The 22,450-nt window shown below is 39.4% G+C and overlaps 1 protein-coding gene across 8 annotated transcripts in view; it reads left to right on the plus strand.

The window, feature by feature from the left end:
• The window catches only part of MAN2A1 (mannosidase alpha class 2A member 1), a 147,869-nt gene that overhangs the window by 89,050 nt on the left and 36,369 nt on the right, over positions 1 to 22,450 (plus strand). For all 8 annotated transcript variants that reach the window (XM_065661427.1, XM_065661429.1, XM_065661428.1 and 5 more), the window contains exons 19-20: positions 150 to 283; positions 17,956 to 18,150. In XM_065661427.1, the coding sequence (XP_065517499.1) occupies positions 150 to 283; positions 17,956 to 18,150 (329 nt within the window). The remainder of the gene's footprint in view (positions 1 to 149; positions 284 to 17,955; positions 18,151 to 22,450) is intronic.

Consider the following 22,450-nt stretch of genomic DNA (forward strand, 5'->3'; position numbering starts at 1 on the left):
CCTAACAGTATTGATCTGCTATTACTGTTCCATATGCAAGACAAAAAATATGTGATTATTTAAGTTATATTTTAGGGTATTTTTTCTTATATTTAATATATGCTTTACGTGTTCTATTTACCAGTATAATCCTTGTATTGCTCTTTCAGGTCAGTTAGAAGTGATCATGGATCGTCGACTTATGCAGGATGACAACCGTGGCCTTGGACAAGGTGTCCAAGATAACAAGATTACAGCTAATGCTTTCCGACTTCTGCTGGAAAGAAGACATGGAACGGATGTGGTAAAATTCATTGTCTGAATTTTTCTGGCTAATTAAGATTTAAATATTTCTTTTGCAGCAGCAGTAACTCAGTGAAGGCATTATTCCATGACCAGTAGAACTAAGGAAGCATAGCTTGCAAGGGAATCTTGTCAACTTTCTTGAATATTCTCATTGTAAAGACTTCATCTTTCACAACAGGTTGCCCAGAGAGGTGGTGGCTGCTCAATCCCTGGAGACATTCAAGGCCAGGCTAGATGTGATTGTGGGCAGCCTGAGCTAGTCAAAGATGTCCTTGCTCATTGTAGGGGGTTTGACTGGATGACCTTTGGGGAGCTTTTCCAACCCAAACTATATGATTCTACTCTTCACACGAATACCTGTAGTGTCTGCTTTCCCACTCACACTTCAACACATGACTGGGGTACTGTTGCACTGTTGTTGGGGTAGTGTGTACTGTTCTTTCATTCTATTTTTGTTGTTTTTTCTTAGTGAGAAGCTTTTATAAAATTGTTATTTAGGAAGACTTCTGCTTCTTAGCAAAATCCACTGAATCTGGAGAAAGGCTGACACATTATTTCAGATGAATGGGTAGAAAGAGAAAACATCTTTATGAATACAGGTTTTGTAGGAAATAAGATTTAAGTGGAAATGTTCAGACATGTAAACCTTTTCATTTCATTCTGATTCTGCGAAAGCTGAGACCATTTTGCTGGAAGGAGATATTTCTGTACTTGCACAGATCTTAGTTTGCCTTTTTTTGCATTAGTCTTGCAAATAACTCTTTAGTTCTCTATCAGTTCTTAGCATTTTCTCCCTGCTTTTTTTCCTATAATTTTTTAGGACAAAATAAGAAGTCAATCTTCATACTAAGGCATTAGAATCATAATAACAGCATTGAGTATATGTTAAAATCATCACAAAGCTATAGATGACAGGATGTATCCTGAGCTGTTAAGGAATACTCGGATAAATTGGAATGAATTCTGTTTTATAGTGGACTTTATTAACCACTGTGAGAGGATGATAATACCAAGTTTAAAGCTGATTTCCACCACTTAATGATTGACAGTGTTTTTTTCAGGTTGTACATGTCACTATGATTTTCTAGTTTCTCATCATGTACAACACAGGCAGCATGTTAACTGCATTTATCAGTGTGGTGTTTAAGTATCTGAGCTAACTTGAAAGAAGTGTACTTGAGTTCTGCAGCAGTCTCGCTTTGACAACGAGCATTGCACGGGTTAATCTACCTTTGCAAGAAGAAACCTTCAGAGAGTTCTATACTACTTTATTAGCCAGGGTAAATTGTATTGTATTTAATTAGAATATGAAGCTGGTAAGTAAGAATTATTGGACACAGAAATTTATGCTTAAATTAGCAAATAATTTGAAACAACAGGAGAAGATCAAATCAGTGCCATGGTGCTCGCACTATATGAAGTTCTGGTATTTCTGAGAGAGCCATAAATTTACTCTCTAAAATGTATCTCTGGAAGTCTTCTAGTCCAGTTACTGGTCAGAGAAGGTCTATTTTTCTGTCAGAAGAGCAGACTTTAAAAACCATCCATCCAAAGGATTAGTCATCTGTTCAGACTGTAGCGGAGATGTGAATGGTTAGAGCATATCTGGTGCATACCTCCAGGGAAGCTTCTTGGTTACTTATTTCTAAAAGAAAACTAGCGCATGCACTCTGCAAACTAGCACAGTGCCTGGTTAAGTGGGGTTAGTCATAAGTTTAATTTCAGAATGGTGCTGCTGCTTCAAACCAAAACACATCTTTGGAAAGTAGTTTGAGGTTTCCTCAGTTATGAAAAACTGCAGCTTAAATAACTGGGGTTATCTGGTTAGTGAAACATTTACATGTGTCTTTGCATACATTTACCAGTTTGTTTGGGATACCAGCCAAACATCAGCTCCATAGAATAACAATGTCTTTGCCTTTTCATATTAAAATCTTTGTCCTTTTGCTAAATTTTTGAAAGATTCTGTGCAAGCTACTAAGAATCTTTCAAAGGAGAAGGGACAGTTAACCTGCATTGAGCCATTTTGGGTACCTGTGTTCCAGCATCTACCTTCCTTCCCCTGATCCTTCCTGATGAGCTTATAATGGTTTTAAATAACTGCAGAGTAAGCCTTTAAGGGCAGTTAGTTCTTACACATTTCTGTAGGGACTTGCAGAGGATCAAAGCTATGGGCACAGCCAAAAAGACATACTGTTAGACCAAACGATACAGTGTGCACAACCTCCATGAGACAAGTAAGGTGTTTTGGGTCAGTGGCTGAGGTGAGTAGCTCTAGAGAGGATGCCTTCAACACCGGAGCTGGGGGAGATCAGCGTCCAGGAGCCTCAGCTCGGAGCAGCGAGAGCAGCTCAGCTGACACGAGCAGGGACTCACATGGGGCGGAGCCAGGAGGAGCAGCACCATCCTTGAGTGGTTAAAAACCCAACCCAGGGAGCACGACTGATCAGGAGTAGGGCATGGCATGGCACAGCAGTTCACATGGGCAAGTGAGCGGGATGGTAAGCACTCGTCTCAAGACCAGGGTCCTGTCTGGGAGCTCTGATCTGACTGCCGCGGTGGTGGTAGTGTCCACACCAGACAGAGCCAGTGGGAGGGAAGGGTGCAGTGCAGAGCTCGGAGCGTAGAGAGTGCCTGCACTGGTCTGGTGAGGGGAGGGTGCACAATGGGCAGGGCTGCCCTTGGTGCTCCCTGGCGGAGGTCCTCCTGCAGCAGGGGCTGAGCTGCAGGACGCTGTCAATGGGATGAAAGATGTCAGGGAAGCTGAGAGCAAGCAGCACTGCTTGCTCCAGGCCCAAATTGTGCAGGGGCCTCAAGCATCCATCGTAGGTCATGCAGAAAAGGAGGGCATTAACCCGGGAAGATGGGAACTAGTAACAAAAAAAAAAAAACAAACCAACAAAACAATAAAAAAAGGAGGAAGAGGACAATTAAAAGCAAGGGGCTTCCTCTAAATCTGATGTCCCCACCCAGAACTGCTTCACTGTTCTGCAGGGGGCTAATGAGGAAGCACCCTTGCAACATGAACAACCGGCTGATGCACCGGTAAAGAAGATCACTACTGGTGCTGCCAGGAAAAAGTGGCGGGTGATAGTAGTAGGGGACTCTACTTTGAAAGGCACAGAGGCACCCATCTGTCAGCCTAACCCAGTCTTAAGGAAGTTGTGTTGCTACCAGGGGCTTGGATGAGGGGTGTTGCTGAAAGGCTGCCTGGTCTAACAAATCTCAATTACTATTACCCACTTCTAGTTATCCATGTGACTGCTACTGATACAGACAACAGTAGCCTGGAGAACGTAAAGAAGGACTACAGAGCCCTGAGAGAGGTGGTTAGGGGCTCTGGAGCTCAGACTGTCTTTTCGTCAATTCTTCAGGATATAGGGGAGGACCTTAAAAAGGCTAGGCAGGTTTGGCAGGTTAATGAATGGTTAGAAGGGTGGTGCCATAGTTAAGAGTTTGGGACTCAGTTTGGGAGGCTGGGTCTAGTGGGGGCTGGTGGAGCTGGTCTGAAGAGGAAGGGGAAGAGCAGTTTTGGTAGGAGGCTTGCCAGACTGGTCAAGAAAGCTTTAAACTAGATGTGTTGGGAGAGGGGGGCATCATTCCATCTCAGCACTCCCAGTCAGTTGCCAGCACCTATAATAAATGCTCAGCGTTGTGTGGAGGTATTTCAGCTGCACCAGCCAATGATCTGGCTTCATTTGGAGCTCAGCTCAGATGCCTCTATACAAATGCCTGTAGTATGGGAAACAAACAAGAAGAATTAGAGATGTGTGCACATCTGCAAGGGTATGATATAATAGGTATCACAGAAACATGGTGGTATAGCTCCTGTGACTGAAGTGTTGGAGGTTACAGGCTCTTTAGAAAAGACAGACCTGGCAGACAGGAAGGGGAAGTTGCTATTTATGTTAATGATAGGCTGGAGAGTATGGAACTCTGTCTGGGGCAGGTGAGCATTCAACAGAGATTTTGTGGGTCAGGGTCAGAGGGAGAACAGCTATGGGAGACATTACTGTGGGGATCTGTTATAGACCGCTTGATCAAGAGGACTCTGTGGATGAAGCGGTCTATAGACAGAAACAGCCTCACACTCGCGGGCCCTTGTCCTCATGGAGGACTTCAGCCACCCTGATTTCTGTTGGAGGGACGGTACGGCCCAGCAGAAGCAATCCAGGAGGTTCGTCAATTGTGTGGAAGACAACTTCCTTCTGCAAGTAGTAGAGGAGCCGACAAGGAGAGATGCCATGCTTGAAGTCGTGCTCACCAACAGGGAAGGGCTCGTTGGAAATGTGACACTCCAGGGCAGCCTTGTTTATAGCGATCATGAGATGGTTGAATTCAAGATCCTCAGGACAGTGAGAAGAGCGTGCAGCAAGCTCACTGCCCTGGACTTCAAGAGAGCAGACTTTGGCCTCTTCAGGAGCCTGCTTAGTAAGGTTCCATGGGATATAGCCCTAGAGGGCAAGGGGGCCCAAGACTGTTGGTTGATGTTCAAGGATCACCTGCTACAAACTCAGGAGTGTTGCATCCCAAGTCGAAGGAAGTGCAGCAGGAGGGCCAGGAGACCTCCTTGAATGGATAAGGGGCTGCTGAGGAAAATTCAAATGAAAAAAGAGGCTTATAAAAAGTGGAAGCAAGGACAGGTGGCCTGGGAAGAATACAGGGATGTTGTCTGGGAAACTACGGACCAAGTTAGGAAAGCTAAGGCCCAGTTAGAGTTAAACATAGCTAGGGATGTTAAAGATAATAGGAAGGGATTCTGTAGGTACATTGCAAGTAAAAGACAGACTAGGGACAACGTGGACCCTCTCCAGAAGCTGTCAGGAGAACTGGCTACCCTGGTTTTGGAGAAGGCTGAGGTTCTGAATGACTTCTTTGCCTGGGTCTTCAGTGGCAAAGGCTCTGACTGCACCACCCAGTTCTTAGAAGGCAGACACAGGGACTGCGAGAAGAGAAGAAGACCTGAGGCTCACTGTAGGAGAGGATCTGGTTCGAGACCATCTTAAGAACCTGAACGTGCACAAGTGCATGGGACCTGATGAAGTCCATCTTCGGGTCCTGAAGGAGCTGGCAAATAAAGTTGCCAAGCCACTGTCCATCATATTTGAAAAATCATGGCAGTTGGCTGAAGCTCTCGACAACTGGAAAAAGGGAAATATAACCCCTAGTTTCAAGAACGAGAAAGTGGATGGCCCAGGGAGCTACAGACCAGTCAGTCTCACCTCTGTGCCTGGCAGAATCTTGGAGCACATTCTCCTGGAAGGTATGCTAAGGCACATGAAAAACAACAAGGTGCTTGGTGACAGCCAGCATAGCTTCGCTAAGGGGAAATCCTGCCTGACCAATTTGGTAGCCTTCGATGAAGGGACCACAGAACTGATGGACAGGAGCAAAGCAGTTGATGTCATCTACCTGGACTTGTGCAAAGCATTCAACACTGTCCCACACAACATCCTTGTCTCTAAATTGGACAGACATCAATTTGATAGGTGGACCACTCGGTGGATAAAGAACTGGATGGATGGCCACATGCAAAGAGTTGTGGTCAATGGCTCAATGTCCTGCTGGAGACCAGTAACGAGTGGTATCCCTCAGGGATCAGTGTTGGGACTGGTCTTGTTCAACATCTTTGTCACTGACGTGGACAGTGGGATTGACTGCACCCTCAGCAAGTTTGCCAATGACACCAAGCTGTGTGGTTCGGTTGATACGCTGTAAGGAAGGGATGCCATCCAGAGGGACCTTGATGCACTCGAGAGGTGGGCTGATGCCAACCTTATGATGTTTAACTGTGCCAAGTGCAAGATCCTACACCTGGGTTGGAACAATCCCAGGCACAGCTACAGGTTGCGCAGAGAAGAGATTCAGAGTGGCCCTGCAGAGAAGGATTTGGGGGTGTTCGTCGATGAGAAACTTAGCATTAGCCTGCAGTGTGTGTTCTCAGCCAAGAAAGCCAACCATATCCTGGGCTGCAGCAAAAACAGCATGACCAACAGGTCAAAGGAGGTGATCCTGCCCCTCTACTCTGCTCTCATGAGACCTCACTTGGAGTATTGTATGCAGTTCTGGTGTCCTCAACATAAAAAGGACATGGAACTGCTGGAACAAGTCCAGAGGAGGGCCATGAGGATGATCAGGGGTCTGAAGCACCTCCCGTATGAAGGCAGGCTGAGAAAGTTGGGGCTGTTCAGGCTGGAGAAGAAAAGGCTGCGTGGAGACCTAATAGCAGCCTTCCAGTATCTGAAGGGGGCCTATAAGGATGCTGGGGATGGACTCTTCTTTAGGGACTATAGTGATAGGACAAGGGGTAACAGGTTAAAACAGGAAGTTTAGATTGTGTATAAGGAGGAAGCTCTTTACTGTAGGGGTGGTGAGACACGGGAATGGGTTGCCCAAGGAAGTTGTGAATACTCCATTCCTTGTGGTGTTCCAGGCTGGGCTGGACAAAGCCTTGGGTGACATGGTTCAGTGTGAGGTGTCCCTGCTTATGGCAGAGGCATTTGAACTTGATGATCTTAAGAACCTTTCCAACCCTAACTATTCTATGATTCAATGTTTTAAGAAAACATTATATTTTTAGTGTTACATTTGGACTTGCTCTTTGCTGTATTAAGAGTTTCCTAACATGTTTTGTTTTGAAACTATCTGAACATCAGTAGCATTTTCTGATTCATTGAACTGTTTCAGTTGTGTTGAAGTGAGGAATGGTAGTAGTCCCTTTTCTGTTCTGTTAAATATACAGACATATTTTTTAGTGTATTTTTGCTCGAAGGTTGTTGTTTAAAATAGTTTAAAAATAGCCCTGTGAGAAAAATTGTGAAGAAATTATATACAGGTTATACATGTAATCAACTGTGGTGTGACTCATACGCTGACCCTAATTTTATTCTCAGGTCTTACGTTGTTATTGACTTGAACAACCAGGGAACAGGAGCAGAGAATTTTGGTCAGTTGGTGACATCTTTGCCATTGCAAGTTTTTTGTATTCCAAAATATTGCATTCTGTCTTTTCTCAAACAGTTCTGAAGAACAGGATGTTTCCTGCTCTTTGGGAACCTTCCCATAAAAGGAGCCTGTGTGAAGTGCAGGATGTGCAGTTCTTAAAAAAATAATTAAATGTGCATCACTTTGGTGTAATTAACATGGAGCTTTTTGGCTATGACAATATCAACCAAAAGTTTCTTTTAATTTACATCTCTGAAATACTTTTCTTTCTTCCCCTACCCCACCCTGAACAGTATATTTTAGTGGCAGTCAGACTACATGGATGTCCTCTGGATAGGCAGAATTCTTAAATAATTGCTAGCATAATCAAGTAGCCTGTATTCTATTAAGTCGTTAATCCTAATATTACCTGGTTTTTTGTCTTTTGAATTCTAGCTCATCTAGCTAGTAGTAAATATGCTGATAAGTGCAAAAGGCTTCACATTTATTTATTGTGCTGAAGTGTTTTTAAGTGTCCCCCCACAGCCAGACTGGATACCACAAAAGGCGTATTCAGAATTACCATGTTTTTCATTAGGTAAGCTATGTATGTAATAAAATCTGGACAAATCACTTTACATTATACTCGCCTGATTTATTGACAGCCCTGTCCCTGAGACCTCTGTTGATGTTGTTACCTTGTTTAGGTACAATTTCTAGATGCATCTTTTTCTTCTCCTAGAATGTAACTAGTAACTTAGTTAGTAGTTGTAACTAAATCTGTTAATTTTGTCCTTTGCAAGCATTTTTTGGCTCTGCATATCTTTTCCACTAATACTGATAATATCCACTAATAATTCTCCTAATACTAATTTTTCTTTCTCCTCAGATTAAGCAAGAACTGAATTGATTTCATTTTTAAGTGAAAGGATTATTATTTAATTGAGAATGAAACTGAGTACAGTTATGACTATTTGCTTGTCAAAAGAGCAATAGTTTCCTTATATTTGAATATACAGACTTTTATTTTTGTAGTTATTGTAACTTTGTTAAAAATAAGCTTGATACCTTTTTACTTTCCAGGCCTTAGGATGTGATATTAGTATAATAATATGAATAAAATGGGATTTATAGGATGTGGTAATATGTTTATTTCATCAATGACATAGCTGGACAACAGATTCCGTGTCAGGCACACTTTCTTCTTCAGATTCCTATTTCATACTTTGCCTTGACTTGTTCAATGTATTTAAATGGATTTTAGCCTACTCTCAAGCAGAGAGCCAGGATTCAGTGGCTCAAATACCTACTATGGTTTGGGAGAGATTGTTTAGAATGATACAGACAGTTAGTAGAATCACAGATAATGTTGCAGTTGGATAACAAAATTCCTTTTATGCTACCACATACATCTACTTTTTTTCCAATTAAATATCTGTCAGTGTCCACTTTTTCTGAAAACACGTGCTTGGTGATACAGCCATTTCTGTCTGATTATTGAGTTGTATTTGCCACTTGCTATGCATATTTGTATGCATGTATATGTTTCACATACTAGCTATATGCTATACTGTGCATTGCTATGCTATGTGTAACCACACCTTAACAAGCATATTTGATGTTTCAGAAAAGCAGAAATTCAACATTGGCTTAACTACTACCATTTAGAAGCATTTTCAAGACCATGTGTGACAACCTCAGATATTCTAACACCAGTTTTAATTATGACTGCAATAGTGGACTCATCAAATATATACAGAAGCTTGAATTTCGAAGTTTTGGGGTCTTATGGAGGCAACACAAGTAAAAAAAAGAAGGGGGGATATTCCCCTCTTTTTGTGTCACACAGAACAGTGCATCTTCTTCATAGCCTTGCTACATATATGTAGTAAGGGAGGTGCACTGGTTTCATATGAAGAGAAAGTTGGCATGTTTTAGTCCTTTACAGGTTTCCTTAAAATACTACATCTAAATTAGAATTACTGCTACTATTAGATGGATGATACTCTGTTTCTTATTCTGAAAGTTTGTGTCTGCTGCTCAGGAGCAGTGTTTCCATCTTTTATTTATCTGTAAACACTATCTGCTATCAGGCCAACACTGTCCTCATTTTTATGCCAGGGAACCTTACAGCTTAATTTCTTTCAAATACTGTTTTTTCTTGACATTGGTACAAAGATATGTTGCAGAAAGGTTCTAAATAAAGACAGAGTTATCTCCAAGCATGTGATAGCTGCAGAAAGCTGTAGGGAGTGAATGTTCTCTCCAAGCATGTGATAGCTGCAGAAAGCTGTAGGGAGTGAATGTCCTCACCCTACAGCAGCCACTCATTCTAGCTGGCTTACGGCAAAGTAGGGAGTACAGAGGACCGCCTTTGATTTCTGGACTTACAGCTGTGTCTGTTTTGTGGGGGCTTTTTTTGTTTGTTTGTTTTGTTGGTTTGTTGGGGTTTTGTTTTGGGTTTGGTTTTTTGGGTTTTTTTTCAGCATGTATATATGCATAACTCTACAGTGAATCACATTGCTTTGGTTGTTTTAAATTCTCTCCGTTTGTGAGTGTCTGCCAGCCCTGTTGAGAAAGAAAATATTTTACTTCTGTAGTATGCGTGATATTCAAGCTTAGTCTCTCCACTTTCAGCCAATATAATTCACCAAAGCAGGAGGATAGACCTCTGCAAGGTGTTTCCTGAGCTTATCTGAGCTGGTGCAGTTTGAGGTCATTACCACTTTGAGGAAACTGCGAGCTCTGGCAGTAGGGCAGAATCCGTCTTAGAGGACAGAGAAGGGCTGCAAGTCCAGGGTCTTACTGTATTCTCCAATGAAATAACTCTCTAGGGATAATCATGAAACAAGGTGTTTCCATCAGCACTTCACATGACTTCCAATGCAGATAGCCTCTCTGGAGGCCAAAAATTAGGATATATCATTGTGTAGTTTCTGTCTTTATTATCAGTTTGGTGACCTACTCCCTCATCAAGGCAGAACTTCAGAAAATTTCTGATCACTATGTTCTGTCATCTTTGGGAAAAGGATAAGCTCTTATCAGTCAACAGGAAAAATCGTGTCCCTGCTACAGCTCTAGGCATTATGTTCCTCTTCCTTTCTCCTTTACCAATATAAAAAATATAAGCACTGTAAGAAGGATCAGAAGATAAGAACTAAAATTAGTGGGAGATGCTATAACCAAAGTATAAATTAATTTTATTGTTGAAAAAAAGCATTTAATACTGTATGTCTGCATTTATGATCCCTTTCATCCAACTATATTGCTGCATGTTTGTCAGCCTCAGTAATTATGGTGGTGTGCTTATGGTCAGGGGGACTAGTTAGCTACCCTGTCGTCTGCACTCTTCTGTAGACAGCGAGCAGCTGTTCTCCAAATGATCTACACGATCGCTATCATGGCATGTGATTAAAGACTGACTAAATTAAACACAAGGACCTGAGACCCACTGAAGGAAGAGTGATAGATGGATAAAGTGAAGGAACCTTAACAGGGAGGAGTGGAGCACACTGAACCGGCAGGCTGCTCCTGAGACCATGAAAGAGCGAAGAAGACTCAGCAGAAATCATTTTATGAAGACTTAAGGGCATTATTACTTAAAGAGATCCAGGACTTACAGGATTTGGAGGAGAGAGAAAATCTTGGCCTTGTTTTTTTAATATTTTTTTTAAACAAGAGGCTTGTTATGGGATGTTGTGGGACATAGGAGGGGAAAAAGAAAGATCAATGAGTAAGTAGGGAAAAATTGGGGTAAAGAGGCATAAAAGGGTTTACTTTAAGTCCTGTGCTTGACCTCCGCAGCCTATCCTGTATTCTTATTATTCTGTGTGAGTATGCAACATTTTTCTAAATCTCTCTGAACCAATAGTCATCTTCAGGTAAGACTAGGAAGCAGGTAGAAGGTCCAGGTTTACCTGGATTTGATTATCGGTAGCAGTCCCAGGTTTCCTCACCTGCAGCCGTAGTGCCAGCTAAGAATCCACAAGCAGTACAGAAATTCTGTGGTGATTTTAGAGTCACTCTGAAATAACTCATGGCTTGGTGGGTATTTTACAATGCCTCAGAAGTTTCATTTCTTCTATAATCAACCTTCAGGAACCTTTTTCAGCTAGTGTAACAGAAATGCATTTTCTGTGTAACAGCCTCCCAGTGAATTGATGGAAAATTTTCCATTCCCTGAAGTGAAGAGATAATAGTTTTTGTCAGCTAAGTTGATTCCTTCTTTGCTGGTCACTTCAATAGCTATCAAAAACCCTAAGCATTCTAGATCATGGTTCTCAATGAAGAACTTGAAACACATGGCCAAAAAATTTTATGCTTTGATGTGCAAGAATGTAACTTAACTGATGAATATTTCAGTGTTGACAAAAATACATATATGAACAATACAAGTACATCCAATCCTTATATTTTTCAGGATTTTTTTTTCCCCAAGATTTAAGGAAAGCCCAGTGCTCTAGTATAGCAGAAAATAATCTGGCATCAATATTCTTGTTTACAGGCTTTGTAAGATTTCAGGGTAGCTGCCTGTTAAGCACTCACATTTGTGGCTGTTATTTCTGATTGGAATTTATCCAGTTTTCCCTAAGAGTCTAATTCATTGTAGAGGGCCTGGTGTTTTTTATGGAGATTACTTGAAGAGTGTTCTGCTGAAGATGCTTTTGCATCTCTGAGGGACTAGGTGTTCTGACTCCCATTGCTCAGAGATCTTTCTATCAACTTACTTGACTTGCATACAAAATTCCCTCTGTGGCCACTCCCAAGTTTGAAAGCTGCTTGAAGTGATGGTCAGTGTTTTCTTTGACATGTGGTTACATCAGCATCGCAGTATAGGACACTGAAAAAGAATTAATCACCTCAGAAAATTAATCCAGTTTTCGTCAGTGACTGATTGCTGTTTGTTGCATTATGGGTGTAAACCCCATTATCTAACATCCTTCTACTTTCCTCCTCAAAAGCACTAGGAGTGTTTACAGACACACAAAAATCTAGTTCTAAACATTGACCTCACAAGAAAGATACATCCATATCTTGAGGACTTTCAGAACTTGTTAGACTTTGATTATACTTTTTGTCTTACAATATGCAACTTTGGATGAATTTAAAGGAAGCACATCTGGCTTTCACTTTGTTAGCTCACAGCCAGGCAGTCTTCCGTGTAAAGCCTGCAGCTAAGTTGAAACTGTTTACTGCTTGATGTCAGTTTCATGAATTTGACTAGTATCAGTGCCAAATAAAATCTTATCCAAGTTGGGAGCTTCAAGGCAATGTGTGCAAGAATGTAATGCAATTTGCTCACTTTCTTCTTGCTTACAGATACCTCCTTCCTCAAGTGGGGAGCATTCTACATAGTTAAGTGATGTTGTCTCCTGTTTTGTTTCTCACCTATAAGCAGGCTAGAACAGTATTACCCAACCAGTTCTTATGTAGAAGCAGGATCTCATCAAACATGCAGATGAATTATCAATCTTTATGTTGTACTTAAAGAAAAATTTCTTTCCACGTTTGTCTTCAGGAAGTTTTAGATTCTTTGGCTGACCATCTTGCTTGCTGTCAGTTGGAGATTATGATTGAGATATTTAGTAATATCACCTCCCTATGTTTTGGAGCTGCCAATGCTCTGAAGAGGTTTTTTTTACTCCACAGGTTAGATTTTTCAGTTCAGAAGCCTTCTTTGAAGAGTGCTGGCAGTTGGTTGTCTGAACCTGTGACAAAGGAACTGATAAAAATTTTTTCCTCACAATACATAAAAGGGAGTGAAAGACTTCCTTCCAAGAGTAGTATAGGTGGTTTGGTATCAGACTGTTTTTATCTGCATCCCTTGATTCAGCAGGCCCAGAATTCTGTCTGTTTTCAGGTTTTATTTGAGTGCACTGAGACACCAAGTCAGCATCCACATTTCAGCATGTTTGATCAGAGAGTTTGGATGTGGTGGGGTTTTGGAGTTATAATTAAATTTCTTTCCTAGCTAGGGCTGTACATAGCAGAGTCTAGAGGAGGAGTAAATAGTCAAGATTTGGGATTTTATATTCTTTTTGTGTCAGTTTCTTTTTCTTTCATATGGAAAAGGTTAGACTACTAGTCTGTGCTGAAGAGTTAATTGTTTCTCTGTTAGCACAACTGAACTCACAATTATCAGCTGTTCAGCTTTACTTTCTTCTCTACGGTATTTTCCATTTCTTTCTTCCATTCAATTTCTAAATGATTTCTGAAGAGTCTAATTAGTGTTTTCCCCCTCTAATTAAGGACCTAATTTCCTCAATTTAAACTCATGCCAGAAAACCCTTCCAGTCTTTTTTTAAACTGTTCCATCTTCCATTTATCAATAAAATAGCTTATTTCCAAAACAATTTCCAATATAATTTCCCTTTTTATAGACAAGGCTAGTCTTAAGACTTGTTACAGATTTTTAACCTAAGGTATACTGGAGTGTGATTTGTTTGTTTTTTCTCAAAACCGAAAAAGTTATTCACTTTACTTTCAATGACAAGGGAAGATCCTATATGAAGATTTGTTTACATCTATTGCACAGTTATTCAAGAAGTTGTATTTCAACTCAGTTTTCAATTGGATAATTGTGCACGAATGTGCTGTAAGGTAGTTAAAAAAGGCAGTGTTTGCTTTGATTAGAGCTCATTAAGCTAGCACTTAGCTATATTAGCTATAATGTTTGTAAGGCTGCCAGTGGAGCTTCATTCACACTTTGAGTGGTAAACACTGTCATTGAAGTTGAGGAAATGGTGCCATGTTTGAGAGAGCAGTACTTTAATTAGATAGAGACTGTGGGACTGCATCTTCTGACTTAGCATGAGCGGGGTACTGCTGAAAGCCACCCACACAGTGAATGTGCGTACAGAGTAACTATTTTTTCTAAATTTGTTGTCTGTATGTGCAAACCCTTCTCATCTTTCTCATTCCCCAGAGTTCCTGTTTAAATTTTGGATCACTAGATTGAGAGAGGAAAGAAGTAACCTTTCATTACTTCTTTTGTGCCTAAGAGGTAGTGGGATTTAAAGTGTCCTTTGTAGATCCTCTGTGAGAGCTTGTCTTCACAGTGTTTCCAAAACCCTGTTTCCACTGCTCTTTTGGCAGCTTTTGCCATCTGCTGTGCTCTCCATTCCCATTGCTATTGCATATTACAGTTCTTCCGTTGGTGCAGTCATCCCAAACTAACTTGTCATCCAGATGTAGGAATACAAGGTTCGAGATAAAATCTCCACCTATATCTTGGTGCAGCTTTTCAAAGTTTTGAAGTAGATAGTACTCAAGTACAATGCTATCTAAATGCTATGCCTGTGATAAAACATCTAAATACAGCATAAGACAAGTTGAATCAGCTCTGCTTCTAATATTGCCAGTGCCCTTCAAGACTGTGTTTCTCTGCAGTCCTCAGTGATATCTAGAATCTGACAACTGAGGAACCACACTGTAGTTCTACTACAGTTTATGTGAGAATTTTGGCCTATTGACCATGAATAGGAAATCGTTATCTCTTACCCACATTCTTCTTCAAAGTTTTCCATGTCTTTCCTTTGATAATTCCTGGTTTCTCAATTGCAAAATGCATTACTGCATCTTTAGTAATACCTTTAATAATACCTTTTTTTATTCACATTACTTCTATTAGCTTTTGAGAGGGTTTTGAAGGATTTAGTCCTAGGAGGTTGACCTGTCCTGTGCTATCTTTTCCTAGACAATGCTGAGGATTGATCTGATAGTTTTACCATGGTGATTTGTTTAATTTTACATCAGCCAGTATACAAACTTGCTCCCACTTTTTCTTCTACTTTTCATCTCTGGGATTTGGGCAAGATTTTGACCCATGGGTGTCATGCTTATGTTTTTGTATTTATTATGTATTTATTATGTATTCTGTATTTATTATGTATTTATTGTGGGTTTGGTATTGTTCTGTACATGTAACAGAAATTTTCAGAAAGGTCTCAAGTCCTTCTGCTCTCCCTTCATCCCCAGACTGTATTTATACCAGGGGTTGCCCCCACCCAAGTGCAGGACCTTGCACTTGGTCCCATTGAATCTCCTGAAGTTCACATGGGCCCACTTCTCGAACTTGTCCAAGTCTCTCTAGATGGCATCCCATCCCTCAGATGTGTCAACTGCACCATTCAGCTTGGTGTCATCTGCAGCCTGATGTGACCATCCAGACAATTCCTTATCCACCAACCAGTCCACCCATCAAATCAATATCTCTCCAATTTAGAGAGAAGAATGTTGTGGGGAACTGTTCAAAGGCTTTACAGAAGGCCAGATAGACCATATCCATAGCCCTTCCTTTGTCCACTGATGTAATAACTCCCATCATAGAAAGCCACTAGGTTCGACAGGCTGGATGTTTCCTAGGTGAAGCTGTGCTGGTTGTCTTGGATCACCACCTTCGTGTCCTCCATGTACCTTAGCGTAGCTCCTAGGAGGATCTGTTCTATGATCTTCTCAGGCACAGAAGTGAGCTGACAGGTCAGTAGTTCCCAGGGTCCTCTTTTCCACCCTTTTTAAAAATGAGAGTGAAATTGCCCCTTTTGCAGCCACCAGGGCCCTCTCCTGGTTGCCATGAATTCTCAAATACCATTCAGAGTGGCTTGAGAAATACATCAGCCAATTCCCTCAAGGTTCTGAGATGGATTTCAGGTCCCATAGATTTGTGTATGTTCAGGTTCCTCAAATGGTCACGAACCTGATCTTCACTTACAGCGAGAGAGACTTTACTCCCCCAGTTTGTGCCTCGCAGTTCATCCACTTGAAGAGATGTGGGGTGAGAGCCTGCCAGTAAAGCCTGAGGCAAAAATGTTGTTGGGTACCTCAGCCTTCTTGTTGTCCGTTGTTACCAGTTCACCAGTTCCAAGGGCTTTTGAAACATCTTTTATATATATATATGTATATTATAATGCTATATATTTTAAATATTATAATAAGATATTTGGCTGTTTCACGTGCAGTTTGAAAGAAATTCTGGAAGACCTTTTTTTTTTTTTCCCCCAAGTTCTCAGGTGCAAGCAGTCAACTTATTTCACAGGGAAAAAAATAATAGTAGGAAAACTGGTGATAAAATGTTTTGACTGACTCTAGCATTTCTATGGCAACAGAGTAAACTGTGTTCCTTTTGGTGTGAAACAGTGAATTTTTCTTTGAAAGAACATGTATATGTACATTTTCCCTTTGTGTAGAGCATGCATGCAGTCACTTGAACAAAAGACTTTAGCTTCAGCATGCTTAGAGCAAGCTTGCTCATACTTTAATTGGGAAAAAAAGGAAATAATGATAACGAAGTTTGCCAGTGATCTTAAACTATTCAAGGTAATAAAAAAAAAAAAATCAAGGCTAACTGAGGAATTGGAAGACTCAAGACATTAAGCAAGCAGTAAGGTGGCAGATGGAATTCGATGTAAACAAATGTAGTGAGGCACATGGAGGAGCAATCCTCTACAGCTGTCAAGTGTTACCATTTTTGGAAAGTAATTTGGAGGTCATAATAAATCTGTAAAATTATTAGCCTCAATGCTTAGGAGCTACCAAAGAGGCCAACAGTGCAGTCATTGCAAAGAGAAGCACCAAGAATAAAACAGAAATTACCATCTTGCAGCTCTGGCATAGTTTCAATTGCTACACTGTCAGATGTGTTTAAAGCTGCTGCAGAGTTATAAATAAATATTCATACATGCCTATGCACCCCAAAACCAGGAATTACTGTTATACATGTCCATTATAAGCTGTTAAATAATCCTCTCTTTAAGTATATCCCTTTTTTTATTTCCATGTTTTCAGCCTATCATGAAAAGCAAATTTTAAGATATCAGTGTTTAAGATACTCTTTTTTCAGTAAACTTTCTGCGAAGTTTTCTCTAAAAATCACCTCTTTAACCTTAAACAGTGATTTATCTGATTAAGTATGCAAGGAAAAATAAGAGCAAAATAAGTTTTCATCCATTTCTGCTGGATCTTCACTGACATCCTGTAACAGAAAACACCCTTTTAAAGTTTCTTTTATTTTCTGACTTCTAGGGACCTTTAACTAGCTGTTGTGAATATGTAGGACTTGGTCACCTCAGGTTTGTAACACAGCTTCTGTAGCCATGTAAAAGGCACTGCAAATACAAAACTTGGGAAAGCAGAAAACTTGTCAAGTCTCAGGGGAGAGTCCATTCACTTCCTTCTGGGATGACACTGAATAAGACTGCTGTAAGAAATCTTTTGCATTGTAGGCTAGGACAAAAATGCAATTTCTTTCAGCAGACAGTTTTAGAACTTAGATTTAAAAAGAAAAAGGGATGTAAGAGACACGTTGGGTGAATCTGAAGAAATAGATAAGAAATACAGGAAAGAAAATCTATGCAGAAAAGGAAGCCTGCAAAAGATTAGCTGACTGTCAAAATTCAGGTAGGTACTGAGTAGAGAGAAGCAACTTGCTGATCTGGTAGCTAGCTTCTTTCTCTAAATGACATTGTTTACACATCAAGGGCTAACATAAAAGTGAGGAATGTTGTAAAGTGAGGTATTGACTAATGATCATTTTGAAAGATGTACTAATGATCTGTAAAAACAGGACATACACCTAGTATTAGAGGAGAAATAGTGGATGATGAGAAGTTTCCAAAAGTAATTAACTAGACAGTCTTTAAATTTTTCCAGTGAATTAATCAAATCATATAGACAGTGTGTGGGTTTTGAAATTTAGACCTGGTGGTATATTGACTTGATTTTGCAAGTATTTTCTGTTGTATTTTGCAGAATCAAGAGAAGGCATCAGTCAGTTTTCCATCACTTCTTAGCCATATGACTTCTTCTTTCTTAAATCATCCTATAATTCCAATGACAACATATGCAGATTCCGGTGTCCCAGAGATGCTAAATACTTTTTCTCCACTCATGTCATCCATGCCTTGTGACATGCATATGGTCAATCTAAGGACAATCCAATCAAAGGTAAGGTCAAGCTACTATTTTTATGGGCAAACGTGATATAGCTTACTAATATAGTGTAATCAAATACTTTATTCTAGGAAAGTAATTTGGAGGGGTTATATGATATGAAAAATTGCAGCATGATGACTGTTTTTTATTAAATTTGCAAGAACTAGAGGCTTGTGTCTGAGTAACATGAAATACAGGATTTCTTTTTCACAACATAATAATAAGCATAGTGCATCATTTTTTCTGCGGAGGGGGCACGTTTCAATGTGTTCCCAAATTTTAAGAGCAGAAGGGATCATATACAGTATGATATCGTATATCATATTGGCCTCTTCTGTATTAAGAATTAAATATAATTTGTCTTTTAAATAAAGCATATGGTTTTAGATAATTCTGATTCCATTTTGCAAGGCTTAAAGAAAATCTGCCACATACTGAAATCCATAGGAGTAAATTATTTAAGCTTAAAAATATTTTGACACAATACCCATTTTAATTTTTCTGACATCAGCTTACACTCCCTGGTTCCTGTGGAAACCAGCCATAAAAAAACCCTATTCTGTGCTCAATACTTTTTTCCTTGCAAAGGAACTTACACGATTGTAACCACCATATTTCAATTTTCTTTTTAATGAACTATAAAGTAGAACTGTTTGTACATCTTGTGTAAATTCTTTTCAGTTTTTCAACACCTTTTAAAATGTGGGTGCATTAGCTATGTGATGTGTTGCAGTATCACTCACAGGTGCTGTTACACTTGGATATTTACGAACTAGTTGTCCCTTCTCCCTTAGAGTCTCCATGGTGCCTGGTAGAACTGCTCATCTCTAGTAACCTCAGATTATATTATCATAGTTCATTTTTAGTCTTAATCCTTATATTAGATTTAAAGAATCAGTTGACTTTGTCACATTTTCTCTGTTAGTAGTTCAGTCTCATGTATACTTCTTCAGCTGTGACTGTTTCTTATTTTTAATTTCAGAGTGGAATAACTCTTAGGCAGGTCTATGCCTTTGAATAGATAGAAGGAATCTTTGTATTCAATTAATCTTCATGTGAAATGTATGTTTCACATGTCACTGTAAAATCTTTTTGTTTCATGAAACAACTTGTTTGCTTCAGCATGTCAAATTTAGACCTTCAGGAACATGAGCCCTCTCCCTTATCAAGGCCTAAATTTCCTCCCCTTGTTTGTGTCATGTGCCCGTGAAACCTGTGAAGTGGAAGGCTTGTTTTACCTTTTTTTTTTTTTTTTTTTTGAGTTCAGTGTTAATACTCTCAAGTGAATTCTACAATTTTATCTGGGGTATACCAGTCCCACTATCCCAGCTGGTATAACACTGTTTGAGGTTATGATCTCTTTGCTGTCCACAACTGTGTATTTCGGTGATTACTAGGTAGACAGCTTTAATGTGTGCACTTCAAAGTGAAAGCTATCAGTAGTATATGGGAGCACTATCTTTATAGAGACAGGACAGTTCTTCCCTACAGCAGAAATGTTGCTATGCCTTGCAAATAATTTCTTGCATGCCAAACAGTCTTTTTGAATCACTCTTCACCTTCTTCTTCCTTTCTTGGTCTTCGAAGAAACTGGATAACAAGTGTCATAATTCTGGCTAATTGATGCATTGCAGTTTTTTCCAAGAATGTAGACTACTTCTCCATTGTTTTAGCTGTTGATTTTCAAGAAATTGTATCATTGCAATTTCACATAAAAGAGTACTGAATTTAAAACAGTATTAAGACTTAAGGTAGAAATCAGAATGCATGAAAACACCGTAAAGCATAAATGATTAAAAAAAGTGAGGGGTTTCCTAGTTTCCCTTTAAACTCTGTACCTCTCAGTGGAAAGAATATTGGCTGTTGTTGTAAGATTGCAAGATATGTGCTCTTGTGATGAAAGAGTCAAATGCCTGAGGAGTATAAAACTTAAAAACTGGAGCTGTATTTAAAAAATTCTTTTACCTACTGTAAATAGACTATGTCTCAAGATTTAAAAACTGAGTACATTTGTCCATTTATACTAGATGTGAATACATATTTTTGTCACATTGCTTAAATGTTTCAGTGCATGTCTCTTAGCTTACAGTAATCAGATAAAAAATATATAAATGTTTTTTCTTTCTCTTCAAAATTTTAGCAGTATTGCCATGGTATATTGCTTACTAGAAAGCCTAGCAATTTGTTTTGGTTTTTTTAACCTAGAAACCTGATGTGAGAACTGCATTTTCATTTCTCAGAGATCAAAATTAAAATAAATTTTGCCAGCTCTTCCAGGAAGTGTAGTCAGAGGTTTGATAGTAGTTAGGGAATATTTGTCATATGAAAAATGATGTGAAGATTTAGAAGGTTAAAGATGCTGTTCTTTGAAAATAGAGAAATTTATTACAGGTTTTCATTTGATTAGCATAGTCATGTTTAGAAGATGCATTTGTTGCAAACTAGGCTCATCCTTGCTCAGACATTTCTTACTTAGGTTTGTATAAACTTAGTCTAATTTACCTAGAGATGATACGAGAAGAGGCAAGTTAAAATAGATGCAGAGGCTGTAGCAACTTAGTCTTACACGTGCTACTATAGTAGCTTAGAACAGCTTAATTGATTACACATGGATGCTGTATGCATGATAAAGTTCTGGGAATTCTAAAAGGTTACCTACTATATTGTTGATCTTTATACTTACAAAAACTCTTTTTCTGAAGGCTTCATTAGTTGTTTATTACCTTTCTGTTTACAGTCTTTTGAATCTTTATAATACTGAATTTAAAATTAAGAGAGAAATATTCATGCCATCATTTGAAATGCACAAATGCATTTGTTATGCAGATTTCTACGAAGTAATTCTGCTGTAATAAGAGATACCCGTAGATACTGTAGATACCCGTTACGGGCTTGTCATTCTTAACATGAATTTACCACATAGGAAATCAGGCTTTTGCGATATGAATTTTAATATTTGACTAATCTGATGTTTAACAGACAATATTATTTTGTGTGCATAACTGTCTGCTTTTAAGTGCAACACTGTCGCATCAGTAACAATGAAAACAAAGTCAAGGCATTTCATAGCTGGAGATGGAAAATAATTTTGTCACATCATCATTGTTATTTTACTTAATGTAAATAGCGGTACTAGTGTTCCAATAAACAGGATAAGAGCTTATTCAATTATCAGTGATATTAAGTACTGTAAACTTGTTTGAATATGCTGACTGTAGAAACCATTCATTAATTAAAAATCTGATTTTAGGTGGTAAATTTTTACCAGTCAGTGTTTTACTGCAAAATGTCTCATTTCAATTCCAAATGCTGTTGAGTAAGTTTTTACTATGTTAAGTTAGGAACTTGCTTAGAAAGCACCAAGGGTTTTTTTTGCCATGTACCAAGTTTACCATTTTTTGTTTTCTGAACAAGTACTTAATATTACGAATTTGTTGTGTTATGAAGCTGTGTCATGCTGGGTTTCAAAGAAGCTGGTTCTAGCTGTTGCAGGATCTCCTTTACTAAGAAAAAAATTGTTTGGATCCAAGACCAATTAGGTTAAGACCTCTCTGGTTTGTTACACCTTCAAGAGCTAAAGCATCAGAAAGTGCCTGACGCTTGCTGGCATAGGTTTCTAAAAGGCAATAAGTACTTAATGAAGTAAACAAACTTAGCTTGTGGCATTTTTGGGAAAAAACACTAGTATGAAAACAAGTAAACCAGAAATAAATCAGAGAAAAATAGCCTGAAAACCTGGTATGGCTGTGGAGAATACCATCTTTTTTATGCCCTTATTATGTATGTGAGAGGATGGAAGAGCTGAATAATATAAAACAACAAAGAAATAATGTAATGCATTATAGAAAACAAATTTACTAAGGTAAGTGTAGTGATACAGCTACAAGACAGATGTGGAGGTGCTGGAGTATATCCAAAAAAGAGTAACTAAGAGCTGGTGGGCAGTCTGGAGAACAAGTCCTGTGTGGAGTGACTGAGGGAATTGAGAATGTTTAGTCCAAAGCAGAGAAGGCTCTGGGGGAACCTTGCAGCTTTCTACAACTACCTGAAAGGAGGTTGTAGTGAGGTGAGTATTGGTCTCTTCTCCTGAGTAACAAGTGATAGGACAAGAAGAAATGGCCTCAAGTTTTAAATTGCATAGTAGAAAATTTTTTTTCACAAAAAGGGTTGTCGAGCACTGGACCAGGCTGCCCAGGGAAGTCGTTGAGTCACCATTCCTGCAGGTATTTAAAAGACATTTAGGTGTGATGCCACAGTTTAGTGGTGGACTTGACAGTGTTAGTTTAATGGTTGAACTCAGTGATCTTATAGG

This window comes from Lathamus discolor, chromosome Z (assembly GCF_037157495.1).
Source record: "Lathamus discolor isolate bLatDis1 chromosome Z, bLatDis1.hap1, whole genome shotgun sequence".
Taxonomy (NCBI): Eukaryota; Metazoa; Chordata; class Aves; order Psittaciformes; family Psittacidae; genus Lathamus; species Lathamus discolor.